Source organism: Pezoporus wallicus, unplaced genomic scaffold (assembly GCF_028554395.1).
Source record: "Pezoporus wallicus isolate ANWC-B61680 ecotype Strahan unplaced genomic scaffold, APGP_CSIRO_Pwel_v1 contig_736, whole genome shotgun sequence".
Taxonomy (NCBI): Eukaryota; Metazoa; Chordata; class Aves; order Psittaciformes; family Psittacidae; genus Pezoporus; species Pezoporus wallicus.
In genome coordinates, this window is record NW_026639744.1 from 1,169,439 (window position 1) to 1,189,127 (window position 19,689).

General features: G+C 46.7%; 1 protein-coding gene across 10 annotated transcripts in view; it reads left to right on the forward strand.

The window, feature by feature from the left end:
* Positions 1 to 6,973: 6,973 nt before the first annotated feature.
* Positions 6,974 to 19,689, forward strand: part of FMNL2 (formin like 2) — a 145,348-nt gene continuing 132,632 nt past the window's right edge. For 5 of the 10 annotated variants that reach the window (XM_057415693.1, XM_057415692.1, XM_057415695.1 and 2 more), the window contains exon 1: positions 6,974 to 7,247. In XM_057415693.1, the coding sequence (XP_057271676.1) occupies positions 7,131 to 7,247 (117 nt within the window). In that variant the 5' untranslated portion in view covers positions 6,974 to 7,130. Of the gene's footprint in view, positions 7,248 to 7,386; positions 7,510 to 19,689 lie in introns of those variants that run through there. The other 5 variants (XM_057415691.1, XM_057415697.1, XM_057415698.1 and 2 more) reach the window with 2 other exon arrangements.

The following is a 19,689-nucleotide window of genomic DNA, read 5'->3' on the forward strand; positions in this document are numbered from 1 at the left end:
GTTTTTACAGCCAGTTTAAAGCTGACAGACAGGCACACAGATACACATCTACTCTAGCCTCTGTCTCTGAGTTCAGAAAGTGCAGCTTTATACTCAGATATAAGCGTTATTAAATTTTGACTCATTCTCTTCCATTATTTTCTGCTCCATTATCTCAGTTTCATTAGCATTTACAATTCTTCCCCTTTCTGGGAATTCAGAAGTTGTGTTTTGTCCGCTTGCCTTCCTGCCAATAAATCATGAATGAGCTCCTGGCCAGAGTGCCTCATACCAGAAAATAACACTTGTGTTACATTTACTCATGAGTGAGATGGCATGAGGCTGAACACAGAAATCCCATGTCTTGCTCTGGATGTCACCATCACAGGCTCTTCTCACCACCCCAGTACAGGGTGGGTGCACATGCAGGGGCTCCTCTGGTGAGCACTGGCTGTGGGCTGGAGGCTGTGATGCTGTCAAGGGCTTTGGGGCAAATGGAGTGCTTGGTGCCCTCTCACTGTCCACTGCTCTTCTGGGGGATCCTCTGCCCCAGCCTTTGCACTCTGTTTCCACGTGTGATGCTCAAGTTATCTACAATGTGTTGGGAAGAGGGAGAAAGGAAGAGGCAGGGTGTGTGGGTTTTGTGCCAGCTGGGTTCCTCATGCTGGGGAGACCCCCATGTCCCCTTAGCTCTGCTTTGCTGGCTTGTCATTTGCTTTAATGTGACTGCATTCGCAGGCTGTGAGCCACTGCCAGTGTTCAGATCCTTCTCAGCAGTTCACCTCCTCCATCAGGCAGCCCAGCCTAGCAGCAAACTTAATGTACACTGACCAAGCATCTCCTTGTCAGTGCACATCCTGGGAGCTTCTCTGACATGCACAGACACAGGCTGAGTGAGGATCACAAATCTGTTTCCTCTTATTTCCAGTGCATGAATGTTTTAGCCTTAGTTTTTGTTGATTTCTTGAAGAAGTGTAACAGATGAGCAAGTACCTTGTTTTCGTAAGTGCTTCTCTCGGGGACGTTTTAAAAGCAGACACTCTCTGTACTACATCCCACAGAACAAATGCTCGTGCTGTTTTCTATAACTGATTCTTTCTCCAAACTGTAGCAAATCATTCAGACTAGCTGTCCAGAGAAGAAGAATCTGAGCTTTACTAAAAATAAATTGGACTGAGTCCTCAGCAGCCCATGGTGCCAGGCAGGTTTGTACTTGACTAAGAACAACTCCAGTTCTGCCAAAACAGTCTGGCCTCACCTTTAAAAATTAACAGGATCCTGCACTGCTCCTACCTGACAAGACCCTGGAGCTATGGTTGTCAGGCCTGAGCGGGGTGGCGGGCAGCACCCTTCCTCTGCCTCTGACTTGGTGTTTCCCAGGAGCCATTCCAGGGCTGATCTGGGGCTGGACTGCTGCTGGTCTATGCTGGACTAGAGACAGGGGAAGGTGGGGGTCCTGTGCTCATCCTTCTCCAAGGTTCACCTCACCTGTATGGTGCCACTGAGGGCACCTGGGTCTTCAGGCAAGAGACTTGCTCCCTGAAATGCAGCTCTCAACCACTGCAGCCCTAGGATGCTTGTGAAGGTGGACGGTGCTGTGAGAGAGACAGTCCAGGCAGGGCTGATGCAAAAGCTGCTGCAAAAATCAGACCTCCATCGTGGTCTTGTGATCCTGTGTCTGCTCTTCTCACTAGGCTTCTCTCCAAATGAGAGAGAAGGGATCACAGACAGCTCACCCCCTTCCCTTGCACAGGGAAAAGAGAAAAAAAGGAAGTGCTATGGGCTGTCCACTGGTTTGAACAGATGGCAGTAGCATGGACCAGGACAAGGCGCAAGCATTTAAGGACAACAACAGGCTCTAGGTGCCTGCATGAAGAGTCAGATAACACGTGTGTTCCAGGCCCTGCATTAAAGCAGCCAGGTGGGATGAGCTGACTCTGCAGCCTTGCCTTCTGTCTAGTTAGTGGGCAGAAAACCAGGCATACGCCTGACAGAGACATGGCAAACGAGTATGGGGGCCTTACTTTACATCTCAGAAATCCAGGTCAGTAAACCAGCAGTGGCAGAAACAGGGCTGTTTGCCACTACTGCAGCTTTTCTGTTAAACACATCTGCTCAGGCTTCCTCTGAAAAGCACTCTCTGGACTAGCAGGAGCTTTCACTGGTGAACCCTGATCCACTCCCCTTGCCATGCTGCCCTTGCAGACATGTCCCTCAATTTCCAATTAAGCCAAGCAACAACTCAAAAATCAGAAGGAAGATGCAAAATCATTATGCTAAGTATTTCCACATGGCACTTCTCCTCAAAGCTGAGAAAAAGCAGTACTGTCAGGGTTGCACTTGATCCTGTTGCATGTTGCTGTGTGTCATTCCACGCATGGTGTGGGGCTTGCACACAGCCTGGCTTCAGGCTTGTCAGTCCAGTACCATAGGCTGGGAGGTGTCCCTGTGCCTTGGGAAAAAGCAGTGAGACTGAAAAGATCGATTGGTCTTGGATTAGGCGGGTGTAACTGTATGCACCCTTCCTGCAGGAGATCTGGATGTGATATTTAGTGCTTGCCGGTGGTAGAGGAGTGGTCCTGAGCAGAAACTGGAGGCTGATCTCATCACTATTGACATCACAATTTACTTTGATGAAGCTGCATCTGATCTGCACAAGCAAGTGTTGGAAGTAAGTGGACGTCAGCACAGTTAAACCAGAGCATAGCTGCTGCAAGTAAATCAGATTCAAAGTTAATAATTTGATTTCTAGGAGACAGAGAAAAACCAGAGGGCTAATAATGTGTGAACCTAATAACTCTGTGTACTGGGACTCAGCATTTCCATCTGTTATCACTAGCTCCGATCTCAGCACAAGACGCAGAAACAGCAATTGTCCAATGAGGATGAGAACACAGGCATGGAAAGAGACAGTAGAAGACTGATGCATATGGCCACCTATGTGGCAGAGGGTAGGATCAAAGCCAGTGAGGCTTTATGTGCTGAAAATGCTGTAGAAAAGGTGTCGATATGGCAATCGGTAAGGTCCTTTGGAATGACTGCAAACTTTCCAGGTGGTTTTTAGATTTGTATTTCATTAATTCTCAAAAAAAAAAAAAAAGAAAGAAAAAAGAAAGCAGCATGCTGTTCTAAGATAACCTACAATAACACTAAGGCTAACAGGCCTGACCATTATTTTGCAACTTATTTCTACAATCTGTTGAGGTCAGATAAGGCAGGTTTCTGGTACTTGTCGGAAACTGCTATAAATAAAAGACTAATAGGCACTGAAGTAGATAGCAGATATGTCATGCTAGGTAAAACATGATGAACTGAAGTGAAACTTCACCTTCCTTAACAGTGGATGTGCACGAGGATAAAGACTAGCAAGTATTTATTTCCTATCATCAGAAAATCCTTGCAGCAGCTCATTTTCTTTGAGAAGACTGGTCTCAGAAAGCAGCCTATTTTTTTTTTTTACATTTATTGCAGAAGAAGTCCTCTGTAGTTGTCTAGGCAAGGTCAGCTGCTCATGCGCTGCAATCAATAATCTCTTCTTAAGTGTACACTGCTCAGCTCTCATGATGGGAGTTTATGGTTGCACTACATCTTTATTCTGAATGAATACTACCTTTACCGCTACTGAGCTAGGATTTAGCTATTTATTAAAGCCTGACCCTCCAGCTTTAAGAACATTTTATCGGATCACCAGGAACTTCACTGAATTGTCAGCTCAGGATCTGTCTGGAAATGCTGAGCAATGGGGGAACATGAGGGCTCATAAAACAGTCTTATTTTACTTTTGGAGTTTCTTCCATAGAACGCTGGTTCAGAGGAGGACTTGGCTCCAAATGTCCATCTTTGTTTCACCTGTGGAGATGCTGGTGACAAACAGAAGTATTGGTTAGCTTCAGTAAAGGTTGAGAAGTATTTGTCTCATTCCCCAGTGAAATTCCACATGTGCACAAGGCAAAGGGCCTTGCAGAGCTGGTTGCAGCCATTAATCCTGGTGCAGCCAACGACTTCCCTAGTGGCCATCCCCCAGCATGAGCTGCCAAGGTGCCTGGGATGAGCTCTATAAATTACACATTGTATATCTCCTTATTAAATAAATGTAAAAATTAAGGTCTTGTTTATTAATGTGGATCGCAGAATAGACTCTTTAGCTTAAGTGTGAGACAGGTAGGTAGCTTTTTTATTTAGCAATGCTGCCACACTAATTTTGACATTTGCAAATGTCAACATCCCAGTTACAGACTACAACAAATTGCTCAAAAATCATCTTGTTCTTTTAAAAGAATCCTTTGCACTACTGCATAAACCATCACCATACATGATGGTTAGTTTCATTAAAAATTTTGCAAGTCTGTTTTTGTACTGAATATGCCTCATAGCACAACTTAGAGCTGCCTTTGGCTTTTTGCCTAAATGTAAGCCAAAGAATCCAGTTTGCCCTGCAATTATCCTAACCTTTCCCAGGTATGCATGGCTAGCAGCGACTCCCAGTCCCCGAACAACTCCCTTTGTCCAGAGTGACTTAGAAATCCCCTTGATTCAGAAAACTAAGGCTCACAAGTGCTTCCATGGTGGGAGGTCTTGACCGGAAAATGCCAGGACTCCTCATTATTGGAGTAAAGTTTGTTGTTGCAGGTAACTAACAGGACACTCAGGTTTCTCTGTAAAGCTGTGTCATGTTCCTTTTCCCATATGCAATGTAAGGCAAGTAACGCTTCCCTATACCACGTAACTGCTGTAGATGGGACACTTCAGTGCTGCGTTTGCTGCTGGGTTTGAAAGGCAGCTGAGGGCTAATGGTGGGTGATTCCTGGTTTGCAGTGCTCAGCTTCAGGCATCCCGCTCCACCACAGGAGCCTGGGGAAGGGTGACTGCTTAGCACAGCTGGCAGTCTGCTGCTGGGAGAGTGAAGGATCCCTGGCTAGAGACTGTCTTCAGTGCCCTGACCCTCATCTGTTATCTGTGATAGTCCAATGCTCCTTTATCTCACAACAGCTTAATTAACTGATTAATCTTTCAAAGAATTGTGATAGTCTTAGAAAAAAGACATCAGGCAAAGTATCTGTTACTAATTCCTTCACTATTGACAGTAACATTGTTATGAACTCCCAAGAACTGTCCAGGATCTTAAAACTTTGTTTAATAAGGACACTGCAAGAATTTTAGGCTTTTAACAAAAGAGTTATATGAAATTCTCACCTGTTCCTCACGTAACCATCCCTGGCACCTGTGGAGCGGAAATCCACACCTTCAGCATCACTCAGGGTCCCGGGCCAAGTCCTGTGCTGGCTGATGCTCCATGGGCCAGGTGCCCTGGTGAGCTGCAAGCCGGGACAGGGTGTGCTGCTCACCATCCCAGTTGTGAATGTATTATGTCTTTGTTTAATTAGAATTAGTGCACTGAATTTAGAGGTTTAGAGTACACACAGGGAAAAGCCTACTGTCACTTCCTTGGGTTTTGACTGCAGGAGTGTGTGTTGCAGCACATGACTCCCAGCATGTTGCTTTTGTGGCAGCTTTGTAAGCTGTGCCTCTAGGACAACTGTCATACCAGATAATGAAAATTAGGAAATGGTCATTTTCTAAACAATAATGTTTATCTTTTGCCTTCCCCCTCCCTAGTTAATCTCCATGTAGATAGTTACCATCTCCTACCAGGCAAAATCAGAAACGCCTCCACATCACAGCAGAAATTTATACAAATCCCACTGTAGAGTGCACTGGTACGTTTACTGCTGGCTGCCAGGTAACAGCACTAGTAAATCATCGTGTATCTTCATTCATGAGATTTACTGAGTTCCCTGAACTACCTGGCAGCAAAAGGCAGAACTTCACAGATAATCATGGAGAGCCCTTAACAGAGTTTGTAGCTTTATCTGTAATTGTGAGCTGGCACAATGCAGAGCACCAAAGTGGCACACAGGCACACCCCTGCTCAGGGATGAGAAAGCAGGAATAGACTGAAGTGGTGATCAGGAGGAGTAACAGCAGTAGGAGTGTCATTGTGAAGGTGAAAGCTGAGTGAAAATCCTTCTTCTCTGGAAGGATAATCGAATGTTAATATAAGGCAATGGGATATGGATTGGGGGCGGGGTGACAGGAATTAGGTCTTGCACTGGGGAATAAACCAGAAGTAAGTGCACAGCAGCACAGTCACCATATAGACTGGTAGCATCTCAAGCTACATGGCAGAATTTCCATGGATTTAGGTACTGAGGTACCATGCCACTGGGGCTGGTGTTTTGACTCAGCCTCTGCACACAGCCCAGGTTAAAGCATTAGGGGGGTCTGGGTTTAACCATCACAATGCTTAAACACCATGTTGGAGAGCACTTGAAGGGAATAAAGAAACGATAAATAGCATCTGAAGACCAGGCAGCTTTGATACGGCTGGGAGGAAGGTGATCCTCCCGATTACGTTTACGCTCTGTTGTCTCGATTACGGATTTATTCGGGTGGTGTCACACTGAGACTGACCATCCTGCTGTTCCGATATCACTAAATCAAGGTGCGGACTGTGGGGGAGCAAGCAGGGCTGCAGCTCCTGGAAACCCCTCAGTGTACAGAAGGCTTCCCCACCATTCGAAGCCAACAGGCCCCCGAGCCGCAGAAGCGGTGTCCCTCAGTGCAACACCACTTCAGTCATCTGGAGCTGCACACCGCGGGCCCGACCGCCCCGCACACGCAGACCCCCTCGGGCAAAGCCGGGGGTAGCCTGCGACAGGCTGGCTGACTGGGGAGAGCTTGCGGGCACAGAGCAACCCGCCGAGGGAAAATGGACGCCGAGGGGTCGCCCCAGCCCCCACCCAACCTCAAGGCCCCCGCCAACCCCGCAGCCAGCCCTTTCCCTGCCGGCCCTCCCCCGGACGGCGGTGGGACTACGAGTCCCAGCGCGCCCCGGGCCGGGGGCGGAGCGGGGCTTTGTGCGGGCCGTGCCGGCCGTGGGGCGGCATGAGGGGGTGCCGTCGCCGAGCCGCAGCCGCAGCCGTAGCGAACCCGCCCCGGGGGGAGGGCGAGGGCGGCGAGCCATGACGGGCGGCAGCGCGGCGTTTCGCCGTCGGTGCTAGAGGGCGACCGCGGGGCGCGGAGCCCGCCTGGCTCGGCGGCGCGGAGCGCGGAGGTAGCGCGGAGGGGCCGCCGCCGCTGCCGCCGCCGCCATGGGCAACGCGGGGAGCGTGGACTCTCAGCAGACGGAGTTCAGGGCGCACAGCGTACCTCTCAAGCTGCCCATGCCCGAGCCCGGTGAGCTGGAGGAGCGCTTCGCAGTGGTCCTGGTGAGTGCCGGTCCCATTGTCTGTGGGGAGCGGGTCGCGCCGCCTGGGAGAGGGCGCCGCATTCTGCCGCCCGCCCGTGGGCCTCCACGGAGGGGCTGATGAAGAGTAGGGGGCCCCGCGCCTGGCCCGGGTCCGTGAGCGGGGTGCGGCTGCTGCGTGGTTGGGAGCCGGGGAAAAGTTGGAGCCTGAGACGGGAACTGCCCCGCCGCGCTCTCCCCTCGGCGGCGCGGCCGCCCAATCTCCGCCGGGGCCGGTGGCACAGGTGGGCTCTGCGGGACGGTGTCTCCCGCATCCCGCGGCCCAGCCGGAGGCGGCGGGACGGGGCCGGGGCCGCGGCGGAGGGGGGCGGGAGGGCAGCGGAGCGGGGCCAGGCGTGTGTGCCGGCTACGGCTCTTTGTCTCTGGAGCCCCCGAAGAGCCGCCTTCCCCCGAGCCGAGGCGGTTCCCGCACGCCCGGGTCTGCCCCTCCTCGCGGGCGGCGAACCTGTGAGGAACCGGCGAGAGAGCAAAGCCCGCGGCAAGTTGTGGCGGTGTCGGCCCGGACCGTCGGCGGAGAGCAGCGGGCGGACAGATGCGGAGCCCGTGGTGCGGCCTCGCCTCGGCATGGCCTTTTCCAGGAGCCCGGGCTGTGAGGAGCCCGCGCCCCCCGGCCGGCTGTGGGGCGATGGGTCCCGTGGACACACTGGTCCTGCTGCCCCCAAGTCCCCAGCACGTGTGTGAGGTTCACCGGCGCTGGGGCTGGGATGCAGACGGTCCTGTCGTGCTCTGGTCTTCATTCCATTCCTTTCCCTTCTCCTGAGCAGCTCGACGGACTCGGTGTTTAAGATCACAGCCACAGGAGACGTTACCAGGCAAAGACAGTGGTTCCATTGGTGTTGCATGGGAGTGTTTTGGGCAAACGTCCTGTTTTCTAGGTATCTAAGTGTTGTGAGTAGATTATCGCGACCCATCTGTTTTTCTATGTGTTTCTTACTTCTGACCAACGTTTATATGAAAAACAGAAGCTAGGTCAGGAGAGCAAATAAAACCCATGTGCATGCCGTGCCCTGCGTTGCCTCTAATGCCATGTGAAACCCAGCAAGGCGAGCTGTTGCAAGAGTAATTCCCGTATCAGATACTGGAGCAACCCCCCCTGGTATTTTAAATACTCCTGGTGCTGAGTGAGGATTCACAAACTGGTGTGTGTTGGGGATTATTTCTGGTTAGACCCAATTAGATTATCATGTCTAAGAAAAGAATAAGCCTATTCAGTCAGGAACCCCCACTGATGAGCCAAATGGTGAGTGAGATGTTACGATTATTAGGCGCAGTGGAAAAAGCCTGATCCTGCCTTGCTCTCGTGGGGGAAACCTGTGATAGTCTTGCAGGTGGAAGATGCCCATACAAGCAGTGCCATGGCTCAGAATCAAGTTTTGATTCATCTAAGCCTACCAAAAGGGTGCTGGCTTAATCTGTGTGCATGGTCTGTGGGAGAAAATTAGTGGTTTTGAGTTAGGACCGATTGATGAGATCAGTACAAGGAAGAGACATCATTTGGGAAAGCACAGTGCATTAGATATGTATAACGTAAATATGGGAGATAACAGGATCATGTCTGTAATTTCTTGAGGTACTTGAGTGGATGGCATCTGTTTTTAGAAGATGGATTTAAATGAAGGGTCAGAGGATGAATGCTGTAGCTTTGCTGGAGGGGGAGGCAGGCCAGGCAGATGCATGCCTGTACCAATGGGGTGTTGGATGCTGTACTCCCATCCGGAGGAGCTGTGAGATGGGGCCGAAACACTACTGCTGGAACAGCCCAGAATTGCCTTCAGCCTGTTCTTGAAGCCAGCTGAGGATGGCTGGGGTTTGTTGCAGCTTCCAGGAAATATCTGACCAGTTTATGAAAGAATGAACTCCTAGGCTGTTATTACTTTGTTTTCTCTGTGGCTCTGAGGGGAGCATGACTGTGCCACTGGTCAAACCCCAAAATGGGGTAGGCAGTGGAAGAGTAGGGATTAATGAGAAAGGAATGATGGTTGGGGAAAAAGATGAGGAATATTTTCTGCAGGGAGAAACAATTAGTCAGGAAATGAGAGTATGAAGAAGATGTTGAAGGTTGTAGGACTAAATCTTACCTTCTTTGCATGCTGCCTTAAGAAATTAGCCTGGCACAGGCATTGCTTATGTGCTTGGAGAGCCCTGTTGAGGTCCTGAAAGGCTTTGCTGACAGTAGCAATTTTTGTACCACTAATGAAGTTTTCAAGACTGTTCTTGACATTGATGAACATGCAGCTTCGTTGAGGTGCAGCTGCATGCAGGTACAGTCATCATGTAGAACGGTTTGTTTCTATGTGTAAAGAGTGGGGCTATGCGGGAAAGGTTCCTCTTGTGCAGCATCACAAAACTGTTTTCAGGTTTTACTCTTTTCTCCTTGTGTAGAACCAGCACAGTGAGCCATAGCCCTCTTAAACACATCCATGTCTGTGAGGGGAGCACAGGTTGGCCATGTTTTTACAGCAGATGCCATGACAATTGACTTTTCTTTTTTTCACTTTGAACATACTCTCCTGATCTGCAGGATCTCTGTGGTCCCTTCAGCGAAGGGGTGGATGAGCAGCAGGAGGTGCTGCATTTGTGTGCTAGCTTGCATTTGCTGGGATGTTAGCAGACTTAGTCTTGAGGAAGGTCTCTGGTGAAGTAGCTTGTCCGCTTCAAACATACATAGTCACCTTACTGCCTCCTTGGTTAGCCTCGCTCTTTGAGGTTTGAGGTGCATAAATTGCAGGAGATGATGGGAAGTGCTCCAGGTCACACTTTTTTGGTGAAGCTCTCAAATCTGACTGTGCTAATACACTCCTCCAGTCTGTAGTGGTGCTATTGGCATTACTGAGGATGCACTGAACTTGTGTATGGCAGTGCCCAACCGGGCTTTAAGGGCAGCAGTGCCAGGTCTGGCTGTGTCACACCTCTTGGCCTTCTGGACAGATGACATAAGAGGATTTTCCCTGTGGATTTGTGTCTCCTGGTACTAGTTTTGGGACTGGTGCAGTGAATGTGCTGCCCTGGCTTGTTTGTTGTGTTGAGATTTGTGCTTGTCTCTGCTAGTGAGGAGCAGGGTCTGTCTGTGTGTTTCAGGAAGACATTGTATTTGATGGGATGTACTTCAAGGTGAAAATTTTTGGGGATAACCCAAGAGAGATCCAGGTTTCTGCCTGTAAGCCAAGTGTTTCTTCCATCCTCTCAAACTGATGAAAAGTCTCCTCTTTTGGTAGAACGTGTGAAACAACTCCCTTAAAGTCTATGTGAGAGTGTGAAGTTCAGGAAAGAGACGGCTTGTTATTGCCACCAAGTTCCCAATTTGCCCAGGAGGGGTGCTGGATAAGCTGAGAGTAGAATCCCAGCTGTAGCACTGACTTTGAGCTTGCCAGCACTCGGGTTCGAGCCTGCAGGAACCTCCCACCATTGCCCCTTCCCCAGCATGCTTGCTTTTCCTTCTCAGCTGTGTTGGATTCTTTTCCAGGCTTTACGTAGGGGCACATGGGGGAACAATGCGTAAATCATGAATTCTGGTAACCAACCCTGGTTTATTACATAGGGAACCATTGCTCAGCATGCATGAGCGCCATTGCAAACCAAGTGTGCCAAATGTGTCTGTAGACATTATGGCACCCATGCAGGGAGTCATGTGTTTGGAGATGCGGGGGTAAAGCGCAGGCTTCCAGCTCCTGCAGCAGGGTGGTCTTTCTCTGAACTGGTAACAGGGTTGCACGTTTGCAAATGACACGTGGTTTGGAGGAAGCAGCCAGGAAAGAGTTGGCAGGGTAAACTGTTGCCTAATGAGCTGTGATTGACATAATTTGACTGCCGGATTACAAATCTGCAGTGAAGTTAACAGGAAATATCCTCCTACCCCCACCAAGTGCTGTTTTATTTTACAAAGGAGTCTTCTGTGCCCGGTCCTGGAGGATGGAGAGAGGCATCTGAAGTGTGAGGAGAATGTGGAGGAAAGAGGTGTTTCTGTTGCCCTGCTCCCAGCTCTGCTGTGCTCTGTCCTCAGTTTGACATAATGGTACCTACTTAGAGGCAGGACATCATCTCTGCTTCTGTTGCATTCACATAAGGCTTTGCTCAGAGGAGCTTCTTTGTTTCACTAGAATTTCCTTCTTCGTTGTAGATTTTGTCTGAGCATCATTTTCCATACCAGTCAAGGAAGTTTTAGTGTCTATTGCTGAAGAATTTGAAAGCTCACTGTGAAAACTCTGTAACATTTTCCAGCTGTTTTCCATTCGTCTTCCTAATCGTCTATCAAATACATTATGCATTGTTTTATAATATGTATGGTTTAGAGTCTGCAAATCATTAAAGAGCATGACATGGCCGCAGGAGATATCTGTGAGGTAGTATTGGTTCCCTTGCTTCAGTGGGGATGCTGGAGCACTGGATTCCTTATTGTAATTCCTAAATTTAACAGAGCTCTCCTGGAATGAATTTCAGTTGAGATCCTTCACTCTTCTGTCAGGGTAACTTGAATTAGTTTTGTGGAATTTTAAAGCAATGCTATGGAAGTTGGGAGACGCTAAAATTAGATTTAGGAGCAATCTTCAGGAGAAGGGGGTTTCTAAAATTCAGATATTGAAAAGACCTGTTGTGTTTTCTTGTTCAGGCTTCATCTCTGACAGACTCTACCACTGGGCTCTTTCCTCAAGGTATTATTTAAATGATTCAATCAGTGACACCCTTTGCTTGAGAAACAATCTAATAAAGCACATTGTTTTGTGTATATATATTTCTAAAGAGTTAAACTTAGAGAAGTATTACTTGGTGGTGACCTATCTGTCAAGCTGCTTTGTAAATCAGTAGATGGCACTTTTAAGTTTTTCCACCTACCATCACAGGAGAATATTTTTGTCAAACGGTTTTTTTTTCTGAGTGGAATATGAGGGTACTGTAGTGGGTATTTAGCTACTAGCAAGTTAGTCACATTCCTAAAATTAATTTCAGATCCTGGAAACCTGGAAGACTTAAAAAAATAGCTAAGATGATGTAGATGCATGTATTTTTCTGTGTACCGTTTTTCCATACAAAATAATCTTTATATATTGGGCTCCAGTGATGGAGGTATGAACCCATTCTGTCAAACTGCGTGTGTCACTTGGTCTTAAGCTCTGAATAGCCTGAGAGAAAGTAGTCAGCTTTTTATCAAAAGACCCAGGTGAAAGGGATAGCCATTTTATGCCCAAGCAGTGGGGCTGGATCCCTCTCCCCAAAGGGCCTGGGCTGTTCTGGGGGGCTTCGGGTGGGTGTCAAAGCCTCAGTCTGCAAACCCAGTTATGGTAATGATGGCATAGAGGTTTCCTAAGTGTTTTTGTGCTGTGTGCTTTATAAGCCTATCATCATAATGTTGTATTTTATTCCAAATTATTCTGTGCTTTTGTCTAAGGTGAATAACAATGGGTCAATCAACTGCTTAAGGTGGAAAACCAAATGGGGTGAGAAACTTGTGCTTCTATGAACTCGGCAGGGTGCTTTCTTTTTTTCTTCTCCCTTTAAGTGTACACAGGGTTTGTTTGCAGTACAGACCCTGCTTCCCACCTGCAGCTCCTTTGCTGTGCAGGAATCCGGGGAGGACCCCATAGATGCTGCGCTTGGTGGCTGAAGTCCCGTGTTTCTTCTGGGAAGTGGACAGGCCTCTGTGCACTGTTGGTGGAGTTAGCTTATGGCGTGGTTCCTGGTTGCTCACCACCTCTGGGATGGCTGTTTTCAGTGCCCCTTGGGCTCATGGAGTGATCACTTCTGCAGGTGTTGAATTCCTCCTGCTGAGCGTGAGCTAGCAGGCTCCCCTGTCTTTTTCCCTAGGCTGCAACATCATCTTTCCTCCAGTGCATTAAAGCTTTGTCAGGCATTTCTGTCAGCTTCCTTAACCTTGTGTTCAAGGTAAAGTTTTGTGTGTTTTTAATTTGTTTTATTTTGTCTTCACAAGCAAGGTCATGCAAAACTTGGCCCTGAAGTGTTAAATGGTCTCTTCTGCCATGGTGTGTAATGGGGATGTAATGGGTGCTGCTGAAGAAAGAACTTGAGAGAGGTGCAAAGTGAAATTCAGAATTTACAAGACGATCTTAAATGAAACGGTAGCTGTTGAATTGTTTTTGATTGACAAGTGAATGACTTGGAGCCACTGGAGTCTGTTTTTAGACCTTCATTAAAAAAACCCAAATCACTAGCTTTCCATGCTGTGTGAAAAGGTATTAAAGTCTACAGGAACTCCCTCTCCCCCTCCCCAAATAGCAAACCCCAGCACAAACACAAACCCAAACACAAATGTTTGATTTCCCTCATGTGTTTGTTCAAAAGTTCATGGTGGTACTTATTATTTTTATTATGTTTTTGCATCATTTGACAAAGATTGTAAATTGTTCCGGCAACTTTTAAAATAAATCCTTTTTAAAACAAACCAGCTGTGTGAAGCTGCACGTCCTAATTATCAACCCATTTCTGATGCTTGTATGGCTACTTAAGAGAAGAAGGAGGTGTTTTCCCCTGCTGGGGTTTTAGGTGCTGGGTGCTCCTTGCAGTTGCAAAAGGGACTGGTCTGGTGATTTGTGTTGGATCAACGCCGTATCTGTACTTAACAGGGTCCAGGCAGTCTTTTGCTCTTGCATTGAGGCTGGCACCTGCTGAATAAAATGTTGGTTTTTTTTTTTCCCCCAAGTCTGTTCAAAAAGGTGGTTTAAATCTGTCATCTGGGTCTGTCAGTTCTTAGCTAAGGGAGTAAGATGCCCTACAGGAATTTTTCCTCATTATTTGTAGCTTGGAATGCATCCTAAAGTGAAACCAAGCTTTGACATTCTCCTTCTGATCTTTTGTGTAGTCATTGGGGTGTTACTAAAGGCAGACTTAGTGCCAGTTCCTGCCTGCTCCCCCCAAATACATTTTTTTAGACTTGAGCTTTCAGCGTTTATGCTGTTTTTCAGTGGTGTTGTTCTTCCAACTCGATGGCAGAGAAGCAAGCATGAAAACAGCCTACTGTTAATTTTTAGAAGTGGAAAATCCCTGTGACTGATTTCAGTTTTGCTTTTGCTTTTCTGTGCTGACCCAACTACTGTTCTTTCTGTGACACTTGCTTCGGAGCTGCAGCTTCTTGAGGGGGTGTGAGCAGGAGGGGGCTGGGGAAGGGTGTCATGGTGCGGGTTTCTGCTCCAGTGGGCACCATCACTACTTATGTCCAGATGAAATGGTCCCACGTCAGCACTGATGCCCAGTGCTGACTTGCAGCATGGGGAAGTTAAATCAACCTCTTTGGTTCTGCTGCAGGTTCTGCTGCATAAGCTGTTGTCAGGAGTCAGTGATGTCCCTCAGTGGAGTTTAGTGCTGTTCACACCATAGCTCACTGATGTGCTCCTGTGTGTGAGGGGACGTGTCTGGCAGATGTTGGTGAGCTGGCTTGTGCCTAACCAGATGTGAAGCTTCGTGTGAAAAGGTGTCATCAACCTGACTCTTCTTGAGCTCCTTTTAAATCAAGGTGCTAATAGGGTACTCCTAAATAGAGTGTTCTTCTATAGCAGGAATTGAAAGTTGTTTAAAAAATGATCAGGTTTTTACCCTGCTCACAGTTTTTCAAGGGTGATCCTCCAGGGGAAGCAGTGAAATAGGTCTGGAGGTAATACCATCATCACTGCAGCCACCCCCTGCATCGCTTGCAGACCTTCTCGGCTTGATTTGGTTGGGCAGGGAATGCTGATGCCTGGCTCTCCTGGAGGAAGCCAAGGAGGAGCACGTGCGTGTGCTGCCATTGTGACCTTGCACGGAGCAGGAACTGAAGAGCTCTCCACAGCACGATGAAATGAATTATGCAAAACATGCTAATGCAGCAGTGCTCTACGGTACCAGTTTATTTTTAAGCATCTGGGCTGCCTCTTGAGTTTGAATTAATCACATCATGATCAGGATCAAAATATTTTCCAGTTCAGGAAGCCATAAAGAAAACTGCAAGGGAAGTAGTTGTTTTTCCTTGTTCCTTTTGGGTGCCGTGTCTTTCGGAGGTGTGCGTGACAGCAGAAAGCATGGCTGTTTCAGACAGGGTTTCCAGGGTGGTGGTTGTTCCCCTGGAGTGCTTGTGGGTGCAACATACTCCAGTCTGGAAGTTTTTCTCTCACTGCTGGGAGATGTAAGCATGGTTTCCTTTGGTACCCAAAAGATTAGACCTGAAAACTAGCTGTGGAAAAGCTAGTTCCAGAAGGAATAGTTTAAATTGCATGTGCAGGCAGTGAAGCAGCCATTCCAGCCCCTGGAAGACTTCTGCAGCGAGCAGTGTGCAGCCACATTTTACACAAACTGAGCTGAATTATTGTTTGTTTTCTTCTTTGTTTGTTTGGAAGAGTCCATTGGGGATTTTGGTATAGGAAATAAGTGACACCAACTTACTCAATGTGATTTATATTTGAGTTAAAAAAAAAATCTAGCCCAAGCCTCCAGCAGTTAGGAGCTGCAGCATCACTGGAACTGGAGGCCTCACTCAGCCTGTGTGTCAGGTAAAAGCACATTCAGCTGCTTAAAAAAGCAGTAATTTCCCATTTATCACATCCTGCTAATTTCAGTTCTGAAGGGTCAGTATAGTAAAATGAGCAGGTTTTTAGTGCTTGGACTATACGATTCCTCCAGTCAACCCTCGAGGGCTGTGCTTTTACCGTCATAACATTGCCACTGAGAAAGGCTGTGTTGCCAGTTACTTCTGCAAAGGACTTCCAGGTCTGTAGGTGGCAGAAGGTACATGACATGCACCCCTGCTTTAAATGAATATCTTTTCACTTGGGCTGATTGTTTTGGCATTAATCCTCTGTTTTGTAGTTTTAATAACTCAAGATGCACAGCATTATATATATAGATATACTGAAAAACATAGCCATAATTTTTTCCTAGGCTTTGTCTCTTCCTAAAATAGTGTCTTACTGTTTTTTACAAGTGTTTCATTGCGTGAATGCTTGGATGATGTTTAACTTGCCCACACTCTGTTATAACTAATATACCATAGAAATTTGACATATGTTGGTTTTCAGTTTACCATGGGATCTATAACAAAACAAGTGCTTGTCTTCTGTAACTGTGCAGCGTTAAGCATATATTTGGGGAGGATATTCATAAAGCAACATAATAGTTGCATTGTGCTGGACATGAATGGTCCTCAGATGCGCGCTGTGCAATGCGTGGACCTCCAGGACTCTACATTGCAACTCTTGAGACCAACTGTGTGTACTTGATCATAAGCTGGAAACTTGCCCAGCGGCTTCCCAGCTCAAGCGCTGGAGAGGCGAGCAGGGATGCCTCTGCACGGGGACCCTGTGGCCCTTGGCCCTGGTGACTGACCTGTAATGTGCTAGGACTGCTGGGGTGATGGCAGCCAGTGCAGCCTGGTCTGTGCCCCAGAGAAAACTCTGTTGGAAAGATCCTTGGGAAAAACCTGTAGAAACTTCTTTCATGTTGCCTGAACAGCACAGAATGTTAATGGTGTCCTCCTGCCCTTTCAGAAATCATATCTTGATCCAGCGGGCTGAAGTGGTTGGTGATGGCAGCAGGAGCCCAGAAAGCTGTCCTTGCCTTCTGCGGTATCGGGGGTCTGTTCTGGCCACTCTGCCCTGTGGGGTATTGGCTGAGGGCAAAAATTGCTCCTGGATTCTTGAGGAGTATATGAAAAACACTTGGGTTGTTTCTTGTTTGTTTTTTTTTTCTTTAGTGTGTATGTGGGTGTTGTAGCAGATATATTAAAATACAAGAATTAGTGGTGTGTCTTTTTTTTGTTTGTTTGTTTAACATGTATTATTTGGCCAGAAATCATTTTACTATAAAAGGATTTGGGGTGAATATAGATTGTACATCTGTTACTTGTTTGTCTGCAAAATGACTGTATAGTTGAGGCCAAAAGTGAAGAATAGAGGGTTGCACAAATTGGCAAAGTTTCTGAAGTCTTTCAGAAGCCAGCAATTAAAATGAAAAAGCAAATTGTTAAATCCAGAAATTCTGGTTGTACATCCATCTGATGCTCTAGCATGTCCCTTTACTGACTTCTCTTGTCCTGCTTTCCGTCCCACAAGAGAGGCAAACAAACAACGCATGCCTACCTCTGATGGTTTGAAGCCAGCTGTTCAGCAGAGGTGAGTGGCACCGTTATTGAAAGGGTCTGTGAAGCATTGGCGATAGCTTTGCAGAGTTTATACAGCAGTTTTCTGACAAACGTTTCCAATAATTTAGTGTGTTTGGGAGTGCTTCAAAGGGCTTTCTGCCCAGCGCTGAGCCTTGCAAATACAGAAGATCAAATAAATTAACTATCACAAATATTTAACTTAAAGCTTTGTCAGATAGGCACTTTGATGTTGCATGTGTGTATGAGAGCCTCTGTGTATGTGTACATTCTCCCAGATATGTTAGGTCATTGTTGTATTTGTCTCCTCTCAGACATAATAAGCCTGATACTGCAAATCTAAATAATTGTGTTCCACCTTCATAGGCAAGCATGTTACCTGCCATCAGTCTGAAATGCAGCATTCACAGTTTTACTGAGGAGCCAATGGTAAGCAAATCACTGGTGTAGTGATACCATTGAGGACTATGGCCTTGGTTGGCATGCCAGTGCTATAAAGGGCATTGACTCTAAGTTTATTTTTCATTGCATTTGCATAAGATGTTGCTTGGTGGCCAACAGCACTCTTCAGGTAAATTGAATAAGTCAATTTAATTAATGATAATTAATAAAGTGCACCATGGGTTGAGCTGTGAAGCCTTTGGTAATAACACTTCTGTGATAGCATCTAGCTTACAGCTAACTCTCATGAATTGTGAATCTTGTTCTCTAAAAACTGCAGCTTCTTAAAATTGTCTTGAAGTTGACTTGTCTTCTCAGCAATCCTTTCCCACCACACAGGGAAGTGGCAGCATGTCTGCAAAATCACAGTTCTGCTCCGTGGCAGGGCTTCCAGTACAAATACCTGTTCTCTTGATCGTGTAAATGAGTATCTAAGTGTGACAAATGTACAGAATTCTTTTTTGTAAATAAAACAAGAACTTTACAGAATTTTTATCCATGAATCTTTCACAAGCTTCACAGTGCTGCAGTGGGAGATAAGGAGAGAGAGATACTACTTGTTACCTTTGGAAAAAGGAAGCCTGAATTGCTATGAGGCCCCCCAAAATCTGAGTAACAGGACAGAAGTTAGAAAAAATGTTTCCCCACTTCCCAGCACTTGTTGTAACTCCTAGGAAAAGAAAATAGGAATGTTGGCTGCCTCCCCCTGTGAACATGTGTTTGACACATTGGGAAGCCTGTGCTGTGTCTCTCCAGCTAGAAGGGAGATCTGGGATGTGGCAGCTGCCATTTGGCTCTTTGAAGTCACCTTTGCAGATCCATTTCCTTTAAAGTCTTTCATTTGTCTAGCACAGTTAAACGGAAGCTGAAGAGCAGCATTTTAGTTTATTTTATGGTGTTTCAGGGCATCTTTTCTCTTTGATGTATTTAAAAAAATAATCTCATTTTGTACTGGTTTTGTCTGCGACAGAGTTAATGGCTTTGTTTGCTTCTTCTTCCAGTGTTTAATTTTCTGATGTATTCTGGAGGTGAGATGAGGTTTTTGTCCTTCTTTGCATACACACATATGTATGAATTGAAACTTTTCTTTTTGACCACAAGGCTTATTTCAAAGATAATTGGCCTTTGAGTCCAGATGAAGGTGAGAGAGATTATATTCATCCACAGATGCTTCAGTCTGAAAAAGCTGGTTGGTGCTGCAGTCTCTCCAGCACACCCTGCTAAGTGCTGTGGCGCTGATGCCATGCAGAAGACCTCTTTTGGAGAAGTAATGGCAGTATCAAAGCGGTGGTGGAGCTTGTTTCGGGGGAGAAGATAAAAGGAGGTTGTGAGGTTCTGAAGAATTGTCTTGACTTGGAAATTCTGTGTTTTCTAGCAGTAGGAAAAAAGGCAATTTTCTTCTTTAATGTAGAGATGTCTGAGCAGATGGATGGTGTACACAAAACACTTGGGGGAAATGCTTTTAATACTATTTTTAAAATCCTTTTATATGAGAACCTGTAGTACCTGGGATAGACACCAGTGTTTTACTTGCATGTGTTTGCTGTGCTGAATGTATTCATGAAAAGTAAGAGATTCAGCTGTCTTGGATCAAATGGCAAAAGAATGGGAGAAGAGGAATTTAGGAAGCTGTCATCTTCTGTATGGATTAAAATTAAATGACCTTTCAGATCGGCACACATGGAGGCTTATGTGTCCAGGTATGTGACTGATGACCTTTCCTCCTAAGCAAGGTATCTCTTTCACACATGGTGAGTTTTCAAAAGCTTTGTACAGCACATTGTTGCTGTGCTATCTTTACCACAGTTGTCCAGCTATCTGTTTGTGGGCCATCACTTTGTATGTGAGCAACAGAGAGAGACGTTTTCCAGAAATAAAGCTGTGCCTG